The sequence below is a fragment of the Nesoenas mayeri genome (assembly GCF_963082525.1).
Source record: "Nesoenas mayeri genome assembly, chromosome: 4".
In the NCBI taxonomy this organism is placed as follows: domain Eukaryota; kingdom Metazoa; phylum Chordata; class Aves; order Columbiformes; family Columbidae; genus Nesoenas; species Nesoenas mayeri.
The window spans coordinates 31,845,578-31,870,334 of record NC_137540.1 but is presented as its reverse complement, the minus strand read 5'-3'; the positions used below and the strand labels follow the sequence as shown (position 1 = coordinate 31,870,334).

The following is a 24,757-nucleotide window of genomic DNA, read 5'->3' as shown; positions in this document are numbered from 1 at the left end:
TAAATGTCAGTGTTTCTAATCCAAGTTTCCGTGCAAATCTAAGTTTTCTGTTGCGTGAAAGCACATAATGCTTGTAACCTTTAAAGAAGAATGAATAATTCAGTAGGAACTCTGGTAGATACTCCCACACGCTGTTAGTAGTGAAGTTTGGGTTGATATGCATTAATTTGCTTTACATAGCATCTGTCCCTAAAAGCTTGCCCAAGACTACCTCCAAGCCTTGCTTGTGCAGCAGAGCCCTTGCTGCCACAGTAGGGTATGCACAAATCCGAGGGGCAGGTGCACCTCAGAAGCAGTTCTCTGCCAGGACAGCAGCAAAACCCCAAATTGCATGAATCAAACCAAGATGAGGTCTCTGTCACGAGGATATTAGGCCCACCTGGAGATTTTGCCAACAATGAGATGTCAGAGTTTTTCAGCCCCCATCCAATACAGGTATAACTGTAAAACCATGCAGTGTAAGCCTGGCCAAATTTCGCAGTGGCCATCACAAACCCATAACGAGTTCATGACAAGCATCAGAGGGATTTAACTTAATGAACTGGAAATTCTATTTCCCCATTACTAGGCTTTCCTATTTCTACATAAGTATAAATTCTGCATAGAAAACATCTCACTATTTCATACTACTTACTAATGGGTTTGTTCCAGAGTTCTGAAGCAGAGAATGAAGAACAACAGATTAAAGTGTGTCAGAGGGGCCTCTGTATTTAATGTATCATACTTCTGCGCTACACAGAACAACTAGACCTACACAACCCTTCCTTCTCCTATGTCCTTAGCCAGGCTGTGATTTGGCCAGGACAGGACCTTGCTGGAAAGGCAGAGAAGGGATAGGGGAATGGGAAGAAGCAGGTGCTGCTTGCCAGAGGGAAGAAGGTTCCTCTGGACCATTCATGCAAGGGGGCTAACTGCAGATGGAAAAACTAATGTTTTTTTCAAGAAGATGTTTACCCATGTAACCCACTTGTATTTTTGTAAAAGTTCAAAAAGTGTGCATCTATAGGCAGCCTTGCTCCTTTTAAACAGGACAATCCAAAACAGAGTTTCAAGCAGAACCCCTTATGCTCCCCCTGAGCTTGCTTTTAAATTGCACTGAAGTTACTATAACACAGATCTTGTTAATGAGTTTTTATGTGGAGTAAATTCACAATAAGGCTCCTTAATTCACCATTGATAACAGACCAGAAGATGCATCTGCACCTGGTAAGGAGGCTGACAGAAGGTATTGTTAAAGGCACTTTCTTTCTCCTGTTTTGTTTTTTTAATTGGAGTGAATTACACACGTTAAGTATACCAGCTAATCCTAGATGTGCAGTTACCTCACTGCACAGACAACTAAGCACAGGGAAAATTGAACTTTCTAGCAGAGAGCCAACTCTCCATCTGGCTGACTCTGATGCCAATCCTAAATATAAATAAACTAAGAGAAAAAGCAGTTAATGTGAGAAATAGCACCACTACTGCTAAATGGTGTCAAAGAACCCACTCATGAAAATTGTCAGAAGACAAAAAAATACCAAGGCATATGGCACATCGCAGCAGAGCTAGAGCACAAGATGGCGTCCTGGAGAGAGTAGCAAACTGATGCCACCCATTGCTCTTAACCTTCCTTTGAAGGACATGGGAGAGATTTACCAGGGAAGGTAGAAGTGGCTGACACTGTGAACATCCCTCACCTCCACATACCGCTGCTCAGCACAGGTCTAATGCACAAAAGCAGAGTAATGCAAAAGAGCCTTCCCTCTCACTTTCGTTTTTCCTACTACTTGTAGAGGTAGCAAAAGCCATTGCACAATAATTATTTTCTGGGTATCTTAAGCACATTCTTGTTTTCATTTGTATAAACTAGGTATGTGCTACACAGATACCGCACGGACACACTCTTAGACATTACACTTGTTTAAAAAAAAAATTTAAAAGGCTGAGGATGTAAACTATTGAGAAAGGAGGAGGCAAAAAATATTCTGTTCTTGTAAATAATAAATTACATGAATGTATGAATGTGCAATCGCTTGATCTTAAAATATCTGAATAGAACCACCTGCCATTTTTAAAGCCATGAATAACAGAATTGGCAAAAGATACAATGCCCAATTCCCCATGAATGAAAGCACTTAACTGTACTAATGTTGTATTAATGCTATCTCTTAATACTAGCACAAGAACAATCTCCTGCTGTGAGCTCATCAATTTACTTGTGCATAAAGCCCATATATCAGCATACATACAATAGCATAATCCGTATACTTGGATGCCCATAGGAATATTACAGTATGATTTTCCAACACAGCTGTATGAGCTTCTGGCAGCCAAAATATATTATTTATCTTGCCCAGTTTAAAATACAAACCCAGATTTGTCTGGGGCCATCAGATGAATTCAACAATGGGTTCAAAATTGAGATATGCAGTTGTGTTGGAAAACAGTGCTAAACTTTATTTTACATTACCTCATCAAAAAATGAACTGAACCTTAACTTTTTGAAGCGAGCTGACACTGGAACTAAACGAACTCTTAAATCCATGAAGGCAATCCCTGTGAAAATATCAGAAGTTTTACTTGTCTTCATTAATATTGCGTATTTTGGAAAAGTGTAAAAACTTAGAGCATTACAGCTGCAATGGTTTAAGAGACCTTTCAGATGATGCATAAGCCCATGGAAACCCAGAGGGACATCTCTATGTTAGGTCATTCTGTGAAACAACTGGCTGAAAACTGAACATGTAATAGGATGAAGTACTACTCTCAGCTCAGTTTTTCAATATAATAGCAACCTATATATCCCAAATATGGACACTCCTTAGAGGTTTCATCGAAGCAAAAGCTCTGACACATGCATAGCTCTTGTTCTAATTATTTTCTCTTGTTTTTTGGGAGGGTAGAGCGGCGAAGAAGGGGAGGATACAGAACTCCAAAATTAAGCACATGGTCAGGATTGCATCATAACAGAAAGAAAGGATGCTGCACTTCTTGGAAAACATTTAAGACTTCTAGAGTTTATGGTGTTTTGGAGACAATAGTTAAAAGAAAAAACAACAGAAAACAACAACAACAAAACCACAACAACAAAAACAAACAAACAAACAAAAAAAACCCCACACTGCCACTGCCATACCACTATTTGCTAATCAAGCCAGAAACTGCTCACTAGAAGCAAGGGTTACAGAAGCAGAAATTACAAACTGTAATCACTTTAATCCATACTAAAAGCATTGTAAGAAGAGTATTAACAGGTTCTAAATAATTTAAATGTTTTCAGGACATATATTTAAAAAAGAAAAAAGAAAATTGGATCTACGATTTTCACACTAGGACAAATTACTGCTTGATATATGTGAACAAGAAGGCTTTGCATTCAGTGAAGGTGTCAGCCCCAATGGGTAACAGAGCCCCCGGCTACTCACAGGCACAGCGCACTTGTGCAGGCTTTTCTATCCTGCTCCTGCCTGCTACAGACCCACAGACTCTTTCTGCCTGAATCTGTCCATCCACCTCCTTCTCTTTCTAGCATACAACATCACAACTGTTCCATAAGAGATTAGAGAGAGATTTTCTTTCTAGACCAGGTTCAGACTTTATTCTTAACTGTTTTGTTAAGCTTGTCTAAAAAAAGAGGCCAAAAAAGATCTAGGCTACATTTATACCCTCTGCCACTGCTACCAGTACCAGCAGTGAAGCTGCATTTGGGAAGAGCCCAAGAGTCCATTTGCATTCCAGCAGGAGCCTGAGGCTGATCACTCTGCCCTGTGCAACGGCTTCTCTCCCCACTGGATTGGTAACAGGTTCTTCCAGCGGTGACTAAAGCATTAGCTTTTGCAACAAGAATGCTCTCCTGCTAAAGGAAGGGCTATGTCTGTGTGCTAATTTAACAAAGGTTGCCTATGAGCTTTGGATGGTAGCGCATGGTTACTGCCAAGTAGGGCTGGCTTAACTTCAGTGTGAATTGTTCTACATCATATTCGTAACATTTTATTCAGCAGTCACCAGACAACTCAGCCTCAGTGACAATAAAGCTGGATATAACTGCCTCTGTGAAAAAATGCTGTGATTTCTTATATTTATGGGGTCATTTATCATACAAAGAAATGCACTGGCCATCTCAGAAAGGCTGGTCATTTTATGAGTAGCTCCATCCAAAGGTTTCAGTGTACTGTCCTGTTCAGCCAGCAAAGCATGCTTGCTGAAAACGTTTTCTGATACAAAACCATTATGTTATTGCATGTACTCTTTATCATTGCAAGAAACCCATTAGAAATACTGATGGAGAGAAACTGGCTGGACAGGGCTAACCAACTGACAAGTGATGTCCAGATGAATTTTCAATAGCATTATTTCAAAACCCTCCAGGATGAACCACCATCCATGCTCTGCTACAAAGGGGAAAGTCACCTTGCCGACTGGTTGTCAAACTTCTTAACACATACTGCTAAAATGCTAACTTGTAAATATTAAGAGTTAACTTGCTTTTTTTCTTGAGTTGTGCAAAGTGAAAAGTATTTTCTAACTATATAAGCAGACATTATAGAAACACAATAAATACAGACTTCTAAAATTATGAATTATTGTATAGTTTAAAAACAGTGTACATCAAAAGACCTGAAAAAAAAAAAATCACAGTAAACGACCCAAGATGTTATACTTTACCAAGCACTACAAGTCCACAGATTTAGAGATAACAACACACTATATAAAAAAGCAAACATGTTTAGAAATTTGTGGGGGGTGGGAGGGGGGTAGCAAATAAAGGAAATTGTCATTTTGTCGTATGCTGACATAATGAAATAAATATATATGACCATAGGATTCAGCAGATATAGTTCCAGGTTACTTAATTAGATTAATCTATAGGGCAATAGTTTTAAAGGAGGAATCCTCCTACTTCCCTTCTTGCCTTGCAACTTTTTAAAGAAGTAATTTAATCTAATATGAAGCATTGATCTTATTATATTTTTATTTTATGATGCCCAATAGAGTACAGAAGAGGTGGTAAAATATTTTATCAAATGTATGCATTTTTCAACTCAAATTCCAGTTAAATATTTGCTGCAAACAGAATTTCTGAAGCATGTGTTTAAAATTTATGTATGAAAAAAGTCAAGAGTCCTAAAGGCATTACCAGGTTGTTCTGCTTACAGCTTTAACTTTAAAATATTTTAACTTCTAGATTTTTTCATCCAGTGTCCCTGCACTATTTTTGAGCATGCCAATAGGGAGCAGACAAGCCACCTACCTACTCTGAAGATCAAATCATCTTCAATGGGATTCTCTTTTCTTTTGCCAGTGCTGTACATGCTTGCAGGTCTCTTCACAGCTTTCTGCTTCACGTGACCACTGCCAGGAGATTTAACACGTCTCTTAACCCCTTCAGTGGTAGGGGACACATCTGCTGATCTGACCACTTTAAGTTTGAATGGGCTGCCCTTGATATGTTGATCATAAAGTCTCAGTGACAAAGTGAAATCCCCTTCTTTCTGAACAGTATACAAAAATTCATAGGTCCCATTTTTATTGTCAAGTATTTCTCCATCTGCTACACTCCCATCAGGTGTGCTCAGTTCAGCAGTGAGGTAAGCATTCCCAGATTTACAGAGCTCCCCATCCTTGTCCTTAGTTGTGATGGTGACAGACATGGGCTGCCCAATGACCGTCTGACGCAGCCCCTCACCTGTGGCAACTGTTTCAGAGGCAACAGCATTAGTGGTTAAAATAGTACCCAGATTGTGAATGGACTTCTTCAGGCCTTCTGTTTCCACTATGAAGTCCAACTGATCATTTTCACGGGGCTGTAACGGGAAGTCCCGCTCGGCCAGTTCATTCAGCTTGTCACTCATTTGTTTCTTCACCAGCAGAACTTCAGTTTCAGTGCCGTGGTTGAGCGCTTGCGCCGTAAAGTTGCTGCAACTTTTAATGCTTTCTTGTCCTTCAAGTAAGGTATCCAGCTGCGTCTGGAGGACCTGTGTGCATTACCAAACACCAGATTAGCATCATGTAACAAGAACTGTCCTAGTAAGATGTAGCATGCTTTATGTATGAAGGCCCTTGTAGAAACACAATTTATATTGCTTTATTTTAGAGTTTGTTTTAAAGTTTCATTTTAAAAGAAGCAGCACAACACTGATTCCCTGTATGTTCTTGGAATATCATGCTGCAAGACAAAAAAAATGTACCCTGTTTTGGGTCATCAAGGCTTCACAGATCCACTGTCACACTAGATTGAATTATTACCTCATCTGCCTGTCTTGTTTCTTTTTTTTTGAACCTTGCTCCATTTGACTCTCATCAGTCACAGTTAATGAGATAGTTACTGAGCTGTGTGCACAGAGATACAGGTATTTTTGAGTCATCAGGCCCACTAATAAGGGAGGCTGCAAGAAATTTCTTGAAACTATTCCTTCAGAGCCAAGGGAAACCTTGGGTTACTCCTCTATGGAGACAGACAAGAAGGCACTCTCAAGATCCGTACATTCATCCTGATGAAAAATGTGATTCTTAATCTAAATAAGTGAAGAAAGGAAAAGTTAATTGCCCAGTTTGAGCAGGCAGAAAAGCAAAATATAAAAGATCGGTCATAGATGCTGGGAAGTGTTGGGTTGAGTAGCCTAAAATTTTGGTGGGCAGCAAGTAGCTACTCTGTATTTAAGAGTGAGGGACAGCTTTTATTATAGGCTCAGTTGGGGCCCTCCATCTAAAGTCCTTGAAACAGTATTGACCTCAGAATTATTAGGTGTGGGCTGGGAGCAAGGCTAACATATTCTTTTAAACTAGTTTTGCAATTAATTGGAAAAAGGATCCCTGAATTGTAACAACCTAGCAGAAAAAGTTATGATCGTCAGGAAAGCCCAAACATTCCAGCTACCCCACACACTCTCCACTGATGAAATTTCCAAACCAAAGTACCCAGTCACACATGTGGTATGTTTTTCCTACAGAGAACTAGGGCACAGACATTACCATGCATCAGAGAAGCTATTTTGTTGATCATCACTGTAAAGTAAATATTTTTGAAACACTTCATTTGATTTTAAAGTAAAGTTAGAGACCTTGTGTATTTATTGCTATGACATACTCTTCCCTTGCTGAGGCACACCACATAATGACACTGCATTCTAAGGGCATTTTTCTTCTGAATTTTACAAAGCTATCTGCTTTTCAGTCACTACAGAAAATCCAGGCTGATGAGTTACTGATATGTGAAAGTGATAACAACACAAAATCTTTTGCAAGCAAAACAGAATGAATACATTTCAATACTACACTGAAATTTCTAATTATCTGTTTTTCTAGGCATCTATAAACCTCTCAGGATTCAATACCAGGCATTTCTCATCTGCCTTATCTTTATTTTAGGACATAAGTAGTTAAACAGCAAAGCTAATAAGTCCCAGGATGACAAAACCCATATACTTGGCATAACAAACTACAAACTGAGGAGCAAGACAATTTGCAGTTATGTTTTAAAATCATTTTCTCAATATAGTTTTTTTTTCATTATAAAGATGGAAAATATTCAGTCCTACCATAATTAATAATTACAGTGTGTTTGGAGTATTTTACACGAGACCTCTTTCAGTCCATTGGGCAACTGAAACTGAATTGTCAATTTTCTTTTAGTAAAGTGTAGCCCTGTCATTTTTTTTCATTTTTGCAAAGTACATGATCAGAATGACGGAATATTTGGGTTTGAATTATTTTGCAGGAGTATTCTTCATTCAAAAGCAAAATCCAATTCCAAGCGCTCTTTTTTGTGTAAACAGAGGAGATGCCTCTTTTACTGCTTATGTGCAGTTTTGTAAAAATGTGGTTCTCTAACACCCAAACTCATCTTTTAAACTATTTTAAATTGCTTTAGACAACAATAAGATAATTTAACATCATATTCCATCTTGTGTGAACTTTGTACACACCCTAAGTATATTTGCTTGCTAAGAAAATAAGTTTTTGTGACATCTTGGATATGCTCAGATGAATCTGGGACCTAAGTCCAAATTTTTTGTGCTAAAAGCTCCTCAGCTGCTGCTTAGCTCTGGAGATGACTAAATTCTGTGCCTCAGGGGTTTTGAGCTCCCTTTGTTCATGAAAGTACACATCTTGTGCACATGTTAGAATTCCTCCATTTTCACAGGCTCAGCAGCTCAATAACTTCCTAATGATCAAGCCTGTTCCAGATCCAGGAATGTAGCATTCCTCCATTTCAGACATCTGGAGATGCTCAAGCTGCTCAGCAATATCGTAGAGAATGCCCAAAGATGACAATATTATCGGGCACTCTTGAAACTTCAGTTATCGATGCTTTCTTTTAAAGGCTACTTTGAAGGAAGAGATCTCTCTCTTATATAAAACAGACAACTGATGCTCAAGACGACAAGGACTAAATTCTTTCATTTGCCTGATTCAGACTTAGTAATTCTCAACAAAAACCCTACCCACAAGGATATAGGCTTCTCTTTGAAAAATGGCAGACTTCTGTTTTCTTCTTCTGAAGCTTAGTCTACAACACGGGGGAGGGAAACAGAAGATTCAGTCACCCGGGTAGGAAGTAAAAGAGTGCATACAGCTCTGGCATCTACTGCTCCCTGCATTCCCCTGAGAAAGTGAGATGTCCCTCCAGTGCTTCTGTGTTTCAACCAGTGACATCTAATGTGAAATATGTTATCAGCCATTTGAAAGGAAAACTGTTTTAAAGCAAAACATTAAGCCTCGCTGAGTTCTTCAGAAGAAATTGCTTGGCCTGTATCTTGGGGGAGGGGGTAGCGTGGTATATCCTAGGATTGCAGCCCAAGTATTTTGGACTTTCCTTTAGTGTTCACTTATTTTCATCTGCACATCAGCATGTTGGCTTTAAGCAGATGCTTGCTTAGTGTGTTGGCCATCTTAGATCCCCACACACTATGCACAAAGGCTACCTGCCCTTACAGGGTCTGGATTCCATTTATAAGGCTGAGCACCCACAAACAAGGTTCTGCAGCACCTGATTTCAGGAAAACAACGTTCTCTTCTGGATCTCAGACACAATTTGTCGAACTGGTGTCCTGCATCATTTGTAAAAACTGGCTGATTAAATTAATAGCTTTTCATTGAAACAAAACATGCATCTTACTTTGTGTTTAAGGCCATAATTCACTTCCAGTTCCATAAGCAGCACGCTCTTTCGCACATTTAAAGTCTTCTGGAGTTCATCAAAAGTGGAATGAATGTCATCTACAATGCTAGCCTTTTGGTTGGTTAACTGGTGTATAATTTCAGATATAAAGTGAAGTGCTGAGTCGATCTCTGGAAGCCTGAGGGAAGGATTAAATTACAAAGATTGCTGTTTCAAGAGTCATTGAACATTGTTTCTTCAAAAGATATCAGGGCAAGGGCCAATCTCATCAGCAGGCTGTCTTTAAACTTGGTTGTTTCCCAGAATTAAGTTCATTCCTTTTATAACCATATAGTGGTTTTGGTCTGATAAAATAAGGCTAATACAGGGCCTTCCCTTATTGAAAACCATTAGACTTTAAGCATTTCCAGCTAGGAGGTCTTAGAAGGTCTTAGATCCTCTATTCTTTATGCAAGTGTATCCACTTGGGAAGATGTAACTAGATCTATCTGTAGCATTTGCATTAGTCTTTTAAACATCCAGTATTATTTATCATGAAATTCATTACTGGCTAGGACTTTTCTCCTTAACATTTTATGCCCCTTCTTTGGACAACACCTGCATTTCTAATGGCTTCTGTTTTGTGAAAGACAGGAATATTTTGCTCTTTTCTCTAATCCCCCAGTGCATCACACTTAATGGATTTTTTTCCTTATGCTAGCCTCACTGTCTCTGTTTTCCAGGTAAAGGTCCACAGCACCAGCACATTAAAACATCTACCCAGGGTAACATGGTAAGCCAGTGGTAGAACTGAAACCAGAAAATAATTAGAGGAGCCTCCATACCTTTTGTTGACAGCATCCAGCTGGACTTGGAGGGAAGCTTTGTGTTGTTCCACCACATCCTTGAGTGGTACCGTGGGATGCTCTGCATGTTCTCCCTCTGTACACTCCCGGCACATGGCTGTCTCACAAGACTGGCAGTAAAACTCCATCACCTGGAAAAGTGCACAATTCTAAATTCAAACATGGCACCAGTAACATCACTCAAAGCACATCTTACTGGGTCTTGAACTCATGTTAGTATCTGAGCTCTGAGACAAAACTTCTACTTTCTTAGACACTAATAATTTACTGCCTAAAAGATGGATGTTATTCTTGTGTATTTCACATCAAAATGCTGGTTTAAATGGATTTCATTCTGTCAGAAGGTATCAGAAGAGCAGCCTGGGAAACAGAATGCTGGATGTCAAGGCTAGCCCTGACATTATACTATGTAGTAGTAAGTTTTGGAGTCTCTCTCAACTACTCCATGAAACAACTCAAAAAACAGGGCATTCAAGTCCCCATGCTAATTCGATCCTTAGTCTCCCCAGAGGGTCTGCCAAAGAAAGTGTAAACTTAGACTGTTTGGCATAACAGTGCCACTCATGGAACATGAACTCAGTGGACCTCACCAAATAGCATGTTTATTTACTAGAGAAAATCACCCTAAATGAACCAACATGGTGCAGGGAAAAATCTCCATATCCCATTACTAATCCCGTAAAACCATCAAAACCTAAAATCTGAGGTTATAGTAAGAGTGCTGATCTACACTTGAAGGAGGAGGAGATTGTTTCAACCCGTTATATACTCAGTAAGATGCTGTCTGGAGATAAAAAAATATCTTTACATGTAACAAACACCCAAAATTCTGAATATATTAATGAAGGAAAGGAAACAGAAAAGTGCTGCACCCAAAATCGTACGTTAGTCAAAACAATGCACATATATGCAAATTTGGCATGAGACTTTCTTTCACATCTAGGAAGTGCTTGAGCACAGAGCATTTTAGGCTTACTAAAAGTATATAAGGAAGCTCATAGCATATGCTTCAAAGCAAGACATTGGCAGCTCTCTTACATTCAGAACATAGCATCAGAATCTTGAATAACTTGGCTGATGCTTCAGGCACTCAGACCTCTTGCACAATGATGCTTTTGCTGGAGATGTTGGTTGACAACAAGATGGTTGTGTAGAACTGGCTGTTTTCAGGTGAGCAAAGGGGCCTGTACCAGCACTGTGCAAAGTAGCTGGCTGCTCCAAGTTGTCTTGAGAATTAGGAGGGAGAAGGAAGAACCATGATTTGCATGTGGCTATTAGCATTAATAAGGATTTTCCTCTGATAAGCTCCTTTCCGTCTTATTCCCATTCTTCCCTCTTATCTCAGTTCACAAGATACGGGATTCATATGCGATGAGGGTTTAGTCATTTGTTGGGTCATTCATGTAAGCCAATTTAAAGAAAATTTAAAAGCTGCTTCAAATAAAATGTGTAAGATCAAATACATCAGCAAGGAAAAAAAAAGTAGATTTTCTAAACAATGACAACCCCCAACAACACTACCCCAGTCACTGTGAATTTGTCAGTCTCACAGTAGTAGACCTTATGAGGCCTGACAGTTACTTTGATAGACACTAAGATGTGATGCAGTGCATAAAGGAAATTAGAGTCCTAAACAGAGTTTAGGACTTAAATTATTTTCAAAGGCTTCAAAAATTTGCAACCAGAAACAACCAAAAGGAACAACATTTTATTAGGAAATTCACAGTATCGCAGTATGTTTGGGATTGGAAGGGACCTCAAAAGATCATCTAGTCCAATCCCCCTGCTGGAGCAGGAACGCCTAGGTGAGGTCGCACAGGAACATGTCCAGGCGGATTTTGAATGTCTCCCGAGAAGGAGACTTCACAACCTCCCTGGGCAGCCTGTTCCAGTGCTCTGTCACCCTTACTGAGAAGAAGTTTTTCCCCAATTTAAGTGGAACCTCTTGTGTTCCAGCTTGATCCCATTACCCCTTTTCCTATCATTGTTTGCCACTGAGAAGTGCCTGGCTCCATCCTCCTGGCACTCATCCTTTATATATTTATAAACATTAATAAGGTCACCTTTCAGTCTCCTCCAAACTAAAGAGACCCAGCTCCCTCAGCCTTTCTTCATAAGGGAGATGCTCCACTCCCTTAATCATCTTTGTTGCCCTATGCTGGACCCTCTCCAGCAGTTCCCTGTCCTTCTTGAACTGAGGGGCCCAGAACTGGACACAATATTCCAGATGGGGTCTCACCAGGGCGGAGTAGAGGGGAAGGAGAACCTCTCTCGATCTACTAACCAATCCCCTTGTAATACACCCGAGCATGCCATTGGCCTTCCTGGCCACAAGGGCACAGTGCTGGCTCATGGTCATCCTGTTGTCCATCAGGACCCTCAGGTCCCTTTCCCCTACACTGCTCTCTAATATGTAATTTCCCAACCGATACTGGAACCTGGGGTTGTTCCTGCCCAGATGCAGGACTCTACACTTTCTCTTGTTAAATTTCATCAGGTTATTCCCCACCCAACTCTCCAGCCTGTCTAGGTCTCGCTGGATGGCAGCACAGCCTTCTGGCGTGTCAGCCACTCCTCCCAGCTTAGTGTCATCAGCAAACTTGCTGATAGTGCACTCTATTCCCTCGTCCAAATCGTTAAGGAATATATTGAATAATATTGGCCCCAGTACTGACCCCTGAGGCACTCCACTAGATACTGGCCTCCAACTAGACTCCGCACCATTGACTACCACTCTCTGGCTTCTCTCCTTAAGCCAGTTTGCAAGTCTTTTTATATGGTAAAAAAAAAATCATTTCTTTTGAATGAGTGTCAAAAGTTCATATTTCTGACTCTTCATAATTTAATGCCTAGGTTCAAGATATTTTTAAAAGCCCCTTACTTATCCAATATTTTTATCTTTGGATACAGTTATTAGAATAATTTAATATTTCTGTTCCCTATTGAACACCTCATAATAAACATAATTATATTTGCAGCAACATAGAAAAGAAAGCAAGCATTTCATTGGCATATTAAAGTTTAGCTTAATCAATATTCTTCTTCTTTATACAAACCCCAGAGAATGATAATAGCAAGCAGACTACAAAGACCTAATGTGTATGTCTGCATAGAAATAGTCCTCTTTGCCTCAGTCAAATTCCAAATGTTTTGAGTGAAGCAGATTTAATTTCCCATTAAAATCTTTGGATTGTGCCCTAGCTGAAGGAGAAGTAAAACCTAATATTAATACAATTCAGGTTTCAAGTGCCTAGATAAGCTGACTTCCTGAGATTTCGTTTAGCATTTCTCAATCAGGTAAGATTAATTTCTAACTATAGACAGACATGTATTACCTGGCTTTTCCTCTCTGCCCTCAACGCCCAACATGGGCATAACATTTTGTGACATTCCCAGAAGGCTTTTCACAATAACAGTTTTGCATTAGAAAATGTCTCAGAAACAAACATTTGCCTCAACTTATCCTTTCTAAATTGAGGAGAGCTCTTGGGCACAATATACTTTGGCATCTAATACTGGCTTCAGCTATATTTCCACTGAAATCAACGACAATGTTCCCTTCAGCTGTAACAAAATGGGCATTAATACCCACTGGTTTTGAAATCACATCCACTAACTCCTACCTTAAACCAGACCAGCATATTTCAGCACAATGATCTAATCAGAGACCCATGTATAATCTTCACTATTGTAACTTAACTGAATTTACAGAAACTTTTTTATTTACATGATCAAGGGTGCAGATGCTTCTGGTTTAGATTTCACAAAGCCAAAGCACACTACTTCCAGCCCTTCAAAGTTCAGGTCTCAAGAAAAAGACTCTCACCAGTCTGTTATATTGGAAAAGAACTATGAATCATTTTAAGGAGAGCCAATGAAATGCAAATAAAAACTAGGAATGTATTAATCAGTAACCACTACACACACAGAGGTATAGTACACATCAAAAAAGTTACACCAGTTAATCACTAATCAGAGTGTACAGCACATCAGCTCTACAAGTCCACCTAACTCCAGTAGGTCAGTAAAGGAGAGGGAACTAAGCAGTTCCTCTGCAAGAGTAATTACTAATTATCAGCTGAATTATTCCTATACAACTGATATACCTAAACTGAGTATCAAATAAAACATTCTCAGAAAGGTGTCTTAAAATACTGGCACATATTTCTTGGCTTGCATAGAAGCACCGCATTCAGTTTACAACACAACATTGCTCCGCTTTGCAATGTGATCTACTTACATGTTTGCATAAGCTTGGCCATGGAACAGGAGTTCATGTGCCTATCATGAAGCCACACAGGCTAACATTAAAAACTGTGAAGCAAGCAGAACTAGAGCTGTTTTTGTCATGATCCGGGGATACTTGCTCAGTTGGGGGTACTTAACAATCAATAAATACACTTAGATGATTTGAGAGTGTATGTGGGGGGATGCGGGGTAAAAAATGTAGGTGGGGGAAAACCCAAAGGACTGATGCATGAGATGCACAAAACACTGCAGGACAAACAGAAGCTCTGTGTTTCTAGCCTGTGCTGAGCTAGGACACCTTTTACTTGGCCTCATGTTAACACGCTCACATAGCTTTTGGTACTGTCTCAGTGTGCAGGTAAGTTAAGCTTATAAGGCCCCTGCCACATAATACCTAAACAAGCCCACATGTTCCCACAGCAATAATTGAGTCTACCAATAAAAGAACTATGAAAACCCATCCCAACAAGGCACAGGTACAAGGTTCAGCACTTGCAGGACAACAATCTTGACCAAATGTGCTAAGAGAGAGTATCATCCAAGACAACTGGTAAGATGAAGTAATATCCTGACTACTTTAAGATTCTCCTCTAAGACCATTTGAGTTATCTTTAAAGAAACCCTTGTCTTCTGTTGACATATTATAAAATCAAAGAACTTGTGTGATTCCAATTCTCCCACTATCTTCTTAGAACAAAATATCCATGAGAAACCAGACCAGTCAGTACAAATCAGTACCTGTACATATCAGAGGAGTTCATCTCACTTACATTTCCATCATGATTGGGGCAGGAGAGTGGTTTGCCCGCAGCAACAGCGGTGACAGTCTCCAAGATGGAGGACTCTTCAATGTTGTTGTCCGGCGTTCGTTGCAGGACATCCATCAGGTTGGTGATAAAGAAATTGTTCTGGAGTGCAGAAACTCCTTTCTCTGGCAGAATGGAGGTCTGGCGGCACACGGGGCAAGAAAGGGTTAAGCTATGGGCTGGAATGTAATTCTGTAAGCACCTATGGGGAAGGGAGGTGGAAGGGAAGAAAGAGAGAGGGAAAATATCATCAAAGAGGAAAAAACCTCCCCTCACTTTAAGAACTGGTTCAAAATAGTGCTAGCCATACTTATAAAAGGAAAGGTACATCACCAGGCTTCAGAAGTAAAAGTGGTTAGGGGGATTTTTTTTTTTCCCCTTAGATCTTTTTTCCTCTGCTGCATGAAAAAAAAGGCTCAGTAAGCTGAAAAAATTGTAACTGTTATGTGCCTTTGAGCTACTTGTGCAGAGTGGATCCATGCTTCCAGACATGTACTGCATCCTGCTCACATGATAGTAAAAATACTAAACTATCAGATAAACTTTGACAGACATTAAGTTATTGCAAAAAGTATTTGAGCATGTGTCTGACTAACCAGTGGTTGACCCTGGTCTTTCCAATAGAATCTCCTTTATTAGCTTGTATCTGTGGGTTTAGTATTTCAGAGCTAAAACCTGGTCCCAGTGGACATTTTTCTTCTTCTTTCAATTAGGAAAGTTATTTGGCAGTTAGCCAGAATCAACAGAGCTCTCTTTACTACATAGAGAAGCATATCCTAAGTTATCACAGTTTGTGTCAAGGGGAGTTTGGGAGGAAGATTTTTGTTTGTGTTTGATTAAGGGGAGGGCTGAGTTTTGTTTTGTTAAAAAGTTTTGGTTTATTTTTAAGAAAATCTCAATTTCACAGAATGTAAATCTGACACAAAAGTTCTGTGATCAACAATGTGCAGCAGAATTGTCTCGGTGATAGTGCCACTTTTGGCCTTGAAAATCAAGTTAACAGCTGTTGGGAATGAAACATTCAACTGCAATTGGCAGTCCAGTATAGTCCCATAAGCTTTGCAGAATGCAGTTCTTCAGGAGTCCAAAATTCCTCATGAGGTGCCAACCAAGAAAGTGTGACCTTGCACAGCTACACAGCTCTCATCCACTCCCACGGGCTTTGCTTGCACCACTCTTCATCCTCCCTTGGCAACGCTCCTTCTGACTCCCAGTAAGGGCTCTGTGAAAGGAGAGCTTAGGCTTTGTACATCAGCAGTACATTGGAGGAGTTCTTCCAGCCTCTCTCCATAACCAGATCAGCATAAGAGGATTACAGTGAAAACCAGAAGCTGACTTTAGGATTTACACAGGAACTGAAGTCAAGAAACTTAAGACATGGTGGCGAAAATCTTGATTTCACTGACTTCAGTGAGAGTTTCACTGCTGAGTGCAGTAAAGTTATGGTTTCCTGTTCTACAAAAGACCATTTCATTTGACACACTCAGAGATCCACAGTTTTTCTTGCACCCTATGCAAAATTAGATATGCACACAATTCTAACTAAGAGGTGGAAATCTCCTCAACTAAATGTTCACACAAAAAAAGAATTTATTAAAATTCTCCTGCCATTCAATGTATAATCCTAAGAGCTTCATCCCATCATCAGATAAAAAACTCTAACCAATAATTCTTCAACTAACTTTTCTACAGATGCTGTATTTTTGCAGCTGTTTGATGGATAACATAACATTTAAGTATCACTATGTATATTCAATTAATTCAGCTGAATACAGTAGAAGGCAGGTTACTGTTTTATCACATCTCTTTTCAGAGAGTTTTTCCATTTCAGTCAACCAAGCTGCAGAATAATGAAGACATTTAATCACAGGTTATTAATAATGTATATATCATGTCTAAACCTTGGACATTAAATGATGGGATAATTATTTCACTGCTTAGTAAATCAACATAGAAAGGTTTTTATTGTTTCTCATTATAAGTTAATCAGTATAAATTTGAGGCTATTAATTTGAGGTCCAAATTCTGACTGCCATCACCTTTCACGTTGTTTTAACTGTATTCATTAGTTTAATTTCATTTATTATTATTGACTCTTGCATAAAGGGAATGCATTCCAAATATCCCACTGCTGCCTCTTCTTCCTGCTGCCACAACTAACAGTATTTATCCCTGCCCCTCCAGCCTTCCTAGACTTTTTCATGCCTTAACATGACCTTTACAAGTAAAGAAAAAACTCCCTGTCCACTAAAAGATGCATTGTTCTGTGCTTGTTGCGTGACACAAATACCTTGTTACCAGCATGAGGGAAGGACTTACCTCTCACAGAAAGTGTGCAGGCAGGGAAGTACTTTGGGGTTCTTGTATCGATCCAGGCATATGCTGCAAATCAGAAACTGCTTGTCAATCTGACGGACCACAGGACTTGGGATGTTGGAGCCTTCACTGGCCATCCTAGACCACTGACATATGGGTCCTGTTCCCTTCTACCCTGCACGCTGCTGAAGTGGGATGGGGAGAAGAAGAGAAAAAGAAAAATGGCTCATAAACTCCATGAATTAACAAAACCAACAAGTAATTCACTCATGTTTCATCCTTATGCAGGAATTCATATTTCCATATAAAATAAAAACACTGAAGAATTAAACTTCTAAAATGGTTTATCACTGATGAGAGCCTGAGAAACAGACAAGTCTACAGCAGCACACATAACACCTCTGTCTGAGTAGGCATTCTGGAAAGCCAAGTTGCCTCTAGACTGAAAGAGTTATAGGGCTGTCTGTTTTCAAAGAAATCCCATGATAAAAACATTCTTGCGCCAGTAGGTTCAGCCAGTGCTAACAAACATAGGATTTCTCATATCTACACTACTGCTGGCAAAATGCTTAAACGGGAACTGCACCAGCCAGCCAAATTGTTGAATCACAGAGTTTGGAAAAGGTTCACCTAGACTCCAGGAAGCCCCCAAGAAGGAACCTCCAGAACCATCCAGCTGCTGGGAAGGGAGTGCTCATATTCTGCATCAGCAACAGGGGTGAGGTAGGTGAAGTGAAAATCTTCATGATAAAAGAAAACAAGCAAAGAACAGGCAACTGATAGCTGCTGAGAATCAGCAAAGGTAGGGTGAAGGATACATGGAGGACATCCAAATGATAAACACAAGAAAAAAATTATTCTAGACAGAAAGAGTAGTAAGAATCATGTTTCTAGGACTGAAGACTCTTTATATCCCTGGCATATAAAGCATGAAATAAAAGGGTAAGAAAAAAGCCTACTGACTGACAGAATTGAAATCACAAGTTAAAGGAATGCCAGCAGGTTTGGAACATATCCTGTCCTGGAACAAGCCATAGGGATGGAAAACTTGAGGGTTTTTTTCAGATGGAGGTACACATTATAGCCAACACAATTAATATGTGGACAGAGAACAAAAGGGAGAAAAAGGAAGGAAGCAACCTCCAAGAAAATTAAACTGCCTGCTAAAATAGTTTAGGAAAACCTGAAAAGCAAAGGCCCTGGCAGGGTGGACCATCAAGAATTCCTCCCCATCAGCGTTTCTAGCAGGCTGGAGCACAGGGAGGCACAGGCTCACTCCCTGGGGAGCGAACTGCAGCGTCTCTGTCGAAGCAATTCCTGCCCATCCTCCAACACGCACAGCAAACCAGGGGCTCCTCTGCCCTGTAAGCAGCGAGACTAGCTGGGCTACTTCACTGTAGCTACACTCCTGACGTAGTAACTTCTTCCCTAAACAGTTTCTATCCCAGGTTTTGGTCATCCATTTCTGGTTGATATTTGGCTTGAACTTTCCAAGACAGAATAACAAAGCCCTCTGCCTCGGTGCTGATCATGCTCATTCAAAGTTTACTCAATTCCTCAATGATTTGCATAACCTGTAGTATTTTATCAGCAGCAGTACATCAGATCTTATTCCTGTACTGAATGCACAGCACACCACTCTAGCAGAGTTGAACTCTTGCTGTTCATCTAGAGCTGTGTATTCCACCGTACAAGTATGGTTACTTACTACATTGAGCAAGTGGCTATTTCCAGAACAATGACAGTGATTATGGAACACGCTGTACAGACTTTCCTGATACAGGTTCCTGGGGAATCACTTCTCTCCTAGCATGTACAACAGCATAAAGTTATTCATAATTAAAATACCCAACAGCAGTAACTGACATGTAATTCGATGCACAACATTTACAGTGGGCCCTTTTGTTCCCTTTTTTTCCAAGAAAGGGGAATTTTCAAAGTTAAAAATTGATATGCAAGATAAAATGCGAACATTACATAAACACAAATTAATTTCACCTATTTAAATGCCAGAAATCACACACATGAAATCTTAGGAGATCAATTAGGAAACTGTGTTACTTTTAAAAAGTTTGAGTTAAAAATGTTTTTACAAGAAGTGGAACCAAAACACCCAGCTTTCACAATGGGGGTAGAAAAAGCAGACTATCAAATATACATTAATGTATTTATGCATTTAGCAGTATAACATCCACAACACCAGTGATGTGTTTCAAAAGAAAATTCATTTCGCCACTGATGCAGCTCTGTTTGCCTCTCACTCTCCCCACCCAAAAGTTAGGAGTGCGGACCCAAACAACACAGGCAAGATAATCATCAACAGGAAGACTTCTTTGATAAAAAGGACACTGATATATTATGAACAGTGTAAATTTTTTTAAATTATAGGCTAAACACAGATATTTAAAGAAAAAAATAGTACTTAGATATGAAAGGTCTCCAGAGAATGCTGCCTGTCATTTAACAGAAGAAAGTTCTCTAGCAACCAGATTTTTTCTGTAATTTCATCTTTCTGCCATCAAGTACAGCTACAACAGCAAACAGCATTTATACAAGGAAAACTCCTGCTGCCTGAAAAATTTCATATTGATCTCATCAAATCTTCTTCTTAGTCTTTTACATTCCCTCAGTCTCACTGCAATATCAGGTGATCCTTAGCATGTCACAAACAAATCTCATTCCAGTCACTTTAATTTTGAAATGTTCACACTTTAAGCTGTGTCAGTGAAAGAAACCATTAACAATTCAGAAATAAGTGCTTTTAATATTTGATGTTTTGTCTGGAACACAGCATGCCATGATTGTCATTTATCCCATGTGCTCAGATAAATCAGGTTCAAAACCTGCAGCTTAAAACAGAATTTCATCAGTACATTTCAAGCTTTGGCCACTACCTGGTACAATAACTTCTTACACAATTGGTTCATTTTAATAAGTTTTTTTGAGTATGGAATTTCCAGGATTTGGCAGCCTTCATGAGCCAACTCACTTTTGATGCAATTTTAATGAATGTCATATAGCTACAAGAAGGATGATTTTGCCCATTGACTCAATGAAAGCAACTGTACAATCAAAGACTAGTTGAGGAAAACCCAGAGATTTTAGATGATGCTTTTGAATTTCACCAAAGACAGCATTTATTCTAATTCACTGCAGTACTTACAGCAGTTCCTCAAAACAGCAACATCAGTTTCAGATATATGAGCAGTGGGAAATTTTGCAATGTAACACTATTTTTATAAAAAAAACCACCATTCTTTTTTGTAGTACCACCTTCTGAGCTCAGAATCTGCCATCTGCCAGAGCTCTTTTTGGATGTTCATTCTGTCTCACAATCTAATAAAGAGCAGCTGAAGCATGAGCTTTGAAAATAAGTCTGAGAATCACTTCTCCATATATTTACACTTCATAATTTAAACATGCAAAGCCAAGGGTTCTGAAACATTGCACCAAATGAGATAAAACCCCACCCATCTATCTCTAAGAAGCACACACTGGAAACTCAGTTCAGGTTTGCTAAATCAAGTGCAGAAAATGGTTCTGAAATGTATAGGCTTTGTCACCTCTTTGAGGCTCAAGGGTTATTACCTTTCCAGCTACCCCAAAAGTAACAAAATTCTTTTTCCTTCTGCTTGGAGATACGACTATCGATTTTCATTTAAAATACACTATGCAGCAAAAGTAGAGAAAACAATGGCTCTCTAGGCTAGTGGAAAGCCTTGCCCGGAGCCGCATGCACGCCTTCAGGAACGAAAGTCAGGGCGTGGCCCCACCCATATGAAAAGAACTTCCTATAGTGTTAATATTAGAAAAGGGGAAAAAAATATCTTACAGTACAACAAATAACTGCCCCAGAAGAGTTGTTTGAGATAAATAGAACCATGTAATAGGAAAGTGCGTCCTTTCTACAGGTATCTTCAAATGAGCTCCGCAATTTCTCAACAGTTACCAAATCACCTATTAGTCTCTATGGCCCAGCTGAGAAAAAGACATTGGGAAAACTTGTAACTGTCTGTTAGGTTCCTGGGATTTATTCCTGAAAGAGCAGAATTCTCTGTTGCTGATACACTGCTATGACTGAACTCCACCCAGCCAGAGCTGCAACTAGCCCAGAGTACAGCCTGAGGAGAACAAATTGCTCGCAGCTTGTTCATCCTCTTCTTATCGAGGGTATTCACAACCCAGAGGGGTCTATTCATGTATTATGAATGAATAGGTTTCCAATGGCAACGCTTCCAAAGGAACAGCTAGGCCTCGAGCGCCATAAGAAAGGGTGGGGAGCCTCAATAATGTTGTTTCAAGGATTGGAGGAGCCGGAGTTTAAAAGTCTTTAAAAGAGATGTATTGCCTGTCCACAGTCTTTAGGAATAAAACACAGATTCAAGCCACTTCTAGCAGCAACCCCAAAATTAGCTGACACAGAACACACCAAACAAATTAATAATCATAACTGCCACACAGTCCAATTGTGTAAAAGGCTTGATAAGCTAAATTTGCATTCCTTTCTCTCCCACTCCTGCAATCAGCTTGGTGCCTTGTTTAAAATACAGCAACCCTCTTCATTCTTACAGCATGCAGAAGCATAATGAACGACCGGAGGCCAAAACAGAAGGAGCAACCCAGCAGCAGCCACCAGGAATAACACTGAGCAAACTTGAGCGTTTTAGACCTACCCATCTTTGTAGAAAAATAGCTTAATCAGTGTCGTGCTGAGGATAAAATCCTTGCAGGGACGGAGCTGCAGTTCCGTAGTAATCCAAACGAACAAACCATCATCTGTTAATATTTCAAGCCTCACACGAAAAACTGCTTAAGAATCCCTATCACAGCATAGTCATTATTAGATGCACAACAGATTTTGTGCTCTAAGGAATGACGCTCCATTCCACGAAGAGGACAGGTGGAAAGAAAAATGGAAGAATAAGAGGAGGCCCAGTGAAGTCGTCATGAATTTTTTTTCCCCCGGGTCATTTATAAGTAGGAGACCCCTTCAGAATTCAAATCAATCAATCTTTATTTAGCACATCTTTTTCTCACTCAGCCTGTGTAGAAAGACTGCAGCAAATTGTGCAAGGGATTGTGGGATAGGGATGCAGCAGAGAGCTGCAACCAGATTCGCTGGGTTATTTTTTTTCCTCCCTACTCAGCAATCAGCTGTTTCGAGGCTCCGCGCAGGGCCATTGAATTTGGTCACCAGAATGTTATTACAGGATTAGCAGGCGGAGACAGCTACCGCTGTGCATCTGGCATGTCAACGCAGCTAAGAAAGACGTGTGCAAGTATTACTTGCAAATCGGAAAAAGGATTTAATTCCAAAGGGGAGAGTAAATATTATGTAACATTCATTACCAGGACATTCGCCACAGATGAAATGAAAGCACTTTCGTTTATAAAGGAAATAAAGCATAACACTTAATGACTCCACCCTGGTATTTCTAGGATTCAGAATATTTCTTGGAACACAATTCTAACCTGCTTCAACTTTCAGCAACAGCAGGAGACCCCACAAACACTCTGTCTCTCCAGATATTTAAGGCAGAAGCACAGAACCTCTTCAGAGAGCTGTGCTACTGACACACAAACCCACAGTGCTTTCTTCTACTACGAAACCACACATTTGACCTGATTCAGACTCAAGTCAAATATTTAAGGCAGCAATTAGTAAACTCATCTTCAAAGAAAGCAAGAATCAAAGCTAACACTGTTCAACTTCTGTACAAATGTTAATGCAAAGGTGTATTTTCTTAGTTAATCTAACTACTTATTTTTAAAAAAATAATGAAATCACAGATCAGTTCAGATTTTACTAGGCTACTACCAAAGGAAATCAAAAGAAATTTTGTGTCTGGTATTTTTCAGCTATGCAGAGAAGGTTGTTAAAAAGATGCTTGTGAATACACAGACACTGCTGAAGTAGAGCAACATAGAATTAGCTTTGTCTTCCAGTATAACAGCTGGTGGTTTTTGCAGACAAGGTAGTATTTGCATCTCTAAATACAGGGTATCTTTTCTTTTGGAAAAACAAATCATATGCAAGTATTTCAGCTGAGGCTAACAAAGCTTCCCACAAATAAAAGGACACAAAGGTCCATTTGCATCAAGAAGCAAAAATGTGGGGTTTAAATACTGTTGGTGCTACTCTGACTTAATTAGGAGAGATATAGTTATTTTAGAAGTTTAAAATGTTGTCCTAAGGTCTTTAAGCACAGTTTTCAGAATATAGTATTTATTCCATTCTTGGACTGATGAGGTAAATAGTATTAATAAACATTTAGCATGACTGAAATGTAATCTGAATTCCTGTTAAAAATACAGATTTCGCGTGCATCATTTACTTTCCATTTGGCAATCATTTAGACAGATTGGTTTTATGCATCAGGCAGATCCAGTCTGGTTTCCCTGGGTAATGTACACAGGGTAAAAGCATGTTGTAATCCAGTTTATAACCTGAAATGAAACATCAGGCAGCATGTATGCATGTGTTAGGATTTTGGGTGCTAGTGCCAAAACACTGTTTCTCTGATTCCCTCAACATGTGCTGAACTCTAGAGAGAACAAGGTATGTTTCATTTTAGCTCAAACATTCAACAGGTCAGAAGAAGCAGGCATCTGCACAGCAGGATTCACAGTTTAAAAAAAGACCAGAGATTTGAGGCACATTTTTGGAAGGGTGGCTTTTTATGTTCAGTTGGGGGTCTTTTTGTTTTCTTTTAAAACTGTCTAGAGAAGCCCCATTGCAAAGAGCAAGCAACATGTTTCACTCTCACAACAAGGAGATCCAAGACCTTTTGTTTCTGCCACTGGAAAAAATACTTAAAACAAAAAATCAAGAACAAAAGTTCAGGAATGGCACCCCCAGAACCGAGGCGGAAGACTCTCAAATATAAGTATGCAGACATCACTTAGCTGCTTGCTTTTCCTTGCTCATTTCAAACATCAAATTTACGTACACTAAAACAGCATGACAAGTATTGCTCAAATTACAATTTCCATTTACAGTTCGCAGTAACAACTACATGCCCCTCAAATCTGAACCAAACCCATAACGTACCTCATGGCCAAAGGAGACTGCACGAGTCACAGCTGCAGCCACTCTCACGGGGATCTATACCACCAAATGAGAGATTGCTTCCAAGTGCTGTTATCTTATAATTAACTCTGAGAAGCTGCCTGCTGACAACAAGCCGATATTCTGTAAATAATCCTGCTTCGTCAACAAAACAAAGATGTGGTACTGTGGCAAGCAAAATGATACAAAAGTCATAGCATTTGCCTTCAGATTTTTGTTCTTACACGTTGAATATTGGTATGTGGGTTTCTTCTCCACAGTGAAGAGGAAATGGATTAATCGCTCAGTGAACACACTCTTGCACTTTACCCCCAAAGTAGTTACTATCAGCCTGTTTTGAATTTATTGTAAGTGTGTGTCTTTTGAGCTG

The 24,757-nt window shown here is 39.6% G+C and overlaps 1 protein-coding gene across 4 annotated transcripts in view; it reads right to left on the bottom strand.

The window, feature by feature from the left end:
- The window catches only part of TRIM2 (tripartite motif containing 2), a gene marked incomplete at its 3' end in the record, with an annotated part of 34,732 nt that extends 17,262 nt beyond the window's left edge, over positions 1 to 17,470 (bottom strand). For 2 of the 4 annotated variants that reach the window (XM_080344219.1, XM_080344218.1), the window contains exons 1-5: positions 17,322 to 17,470; positions 14,967 to 15,204; positions 9,928 to 10,079; positions 9,101 to 9,281; positions 5,234 to 5,957 (exon numbers count right to left, since the gene is read on the bottom strand). In XM_080344219.1, coding sequence (XP_080200345.1) covers positions 5,234 to 5,957; positions 9,101 to 9,281; positions 9,928 to 10,079; positions 14,967 to 15,204; positions 17,322 to 17,455 — 1,429 coding nt within the window. In that variant the 5' untranslated portion in view covers positions 17,456 to 17,470. The remainder of the gene's footprint in view (positions 1 to 5,233; positions 5,958 to 9,100; positions 9,282 to 9,927; positions 10,080 to 14,966; positions 15,205 to 17,321) is intronic. The other 2 variants (XM_080344220.1, XM_080344221.1) reach the window with 2 other exon arrangements.
- Positions 17,471 to 24,757: the final 7,287 nt, after the last annotated feature.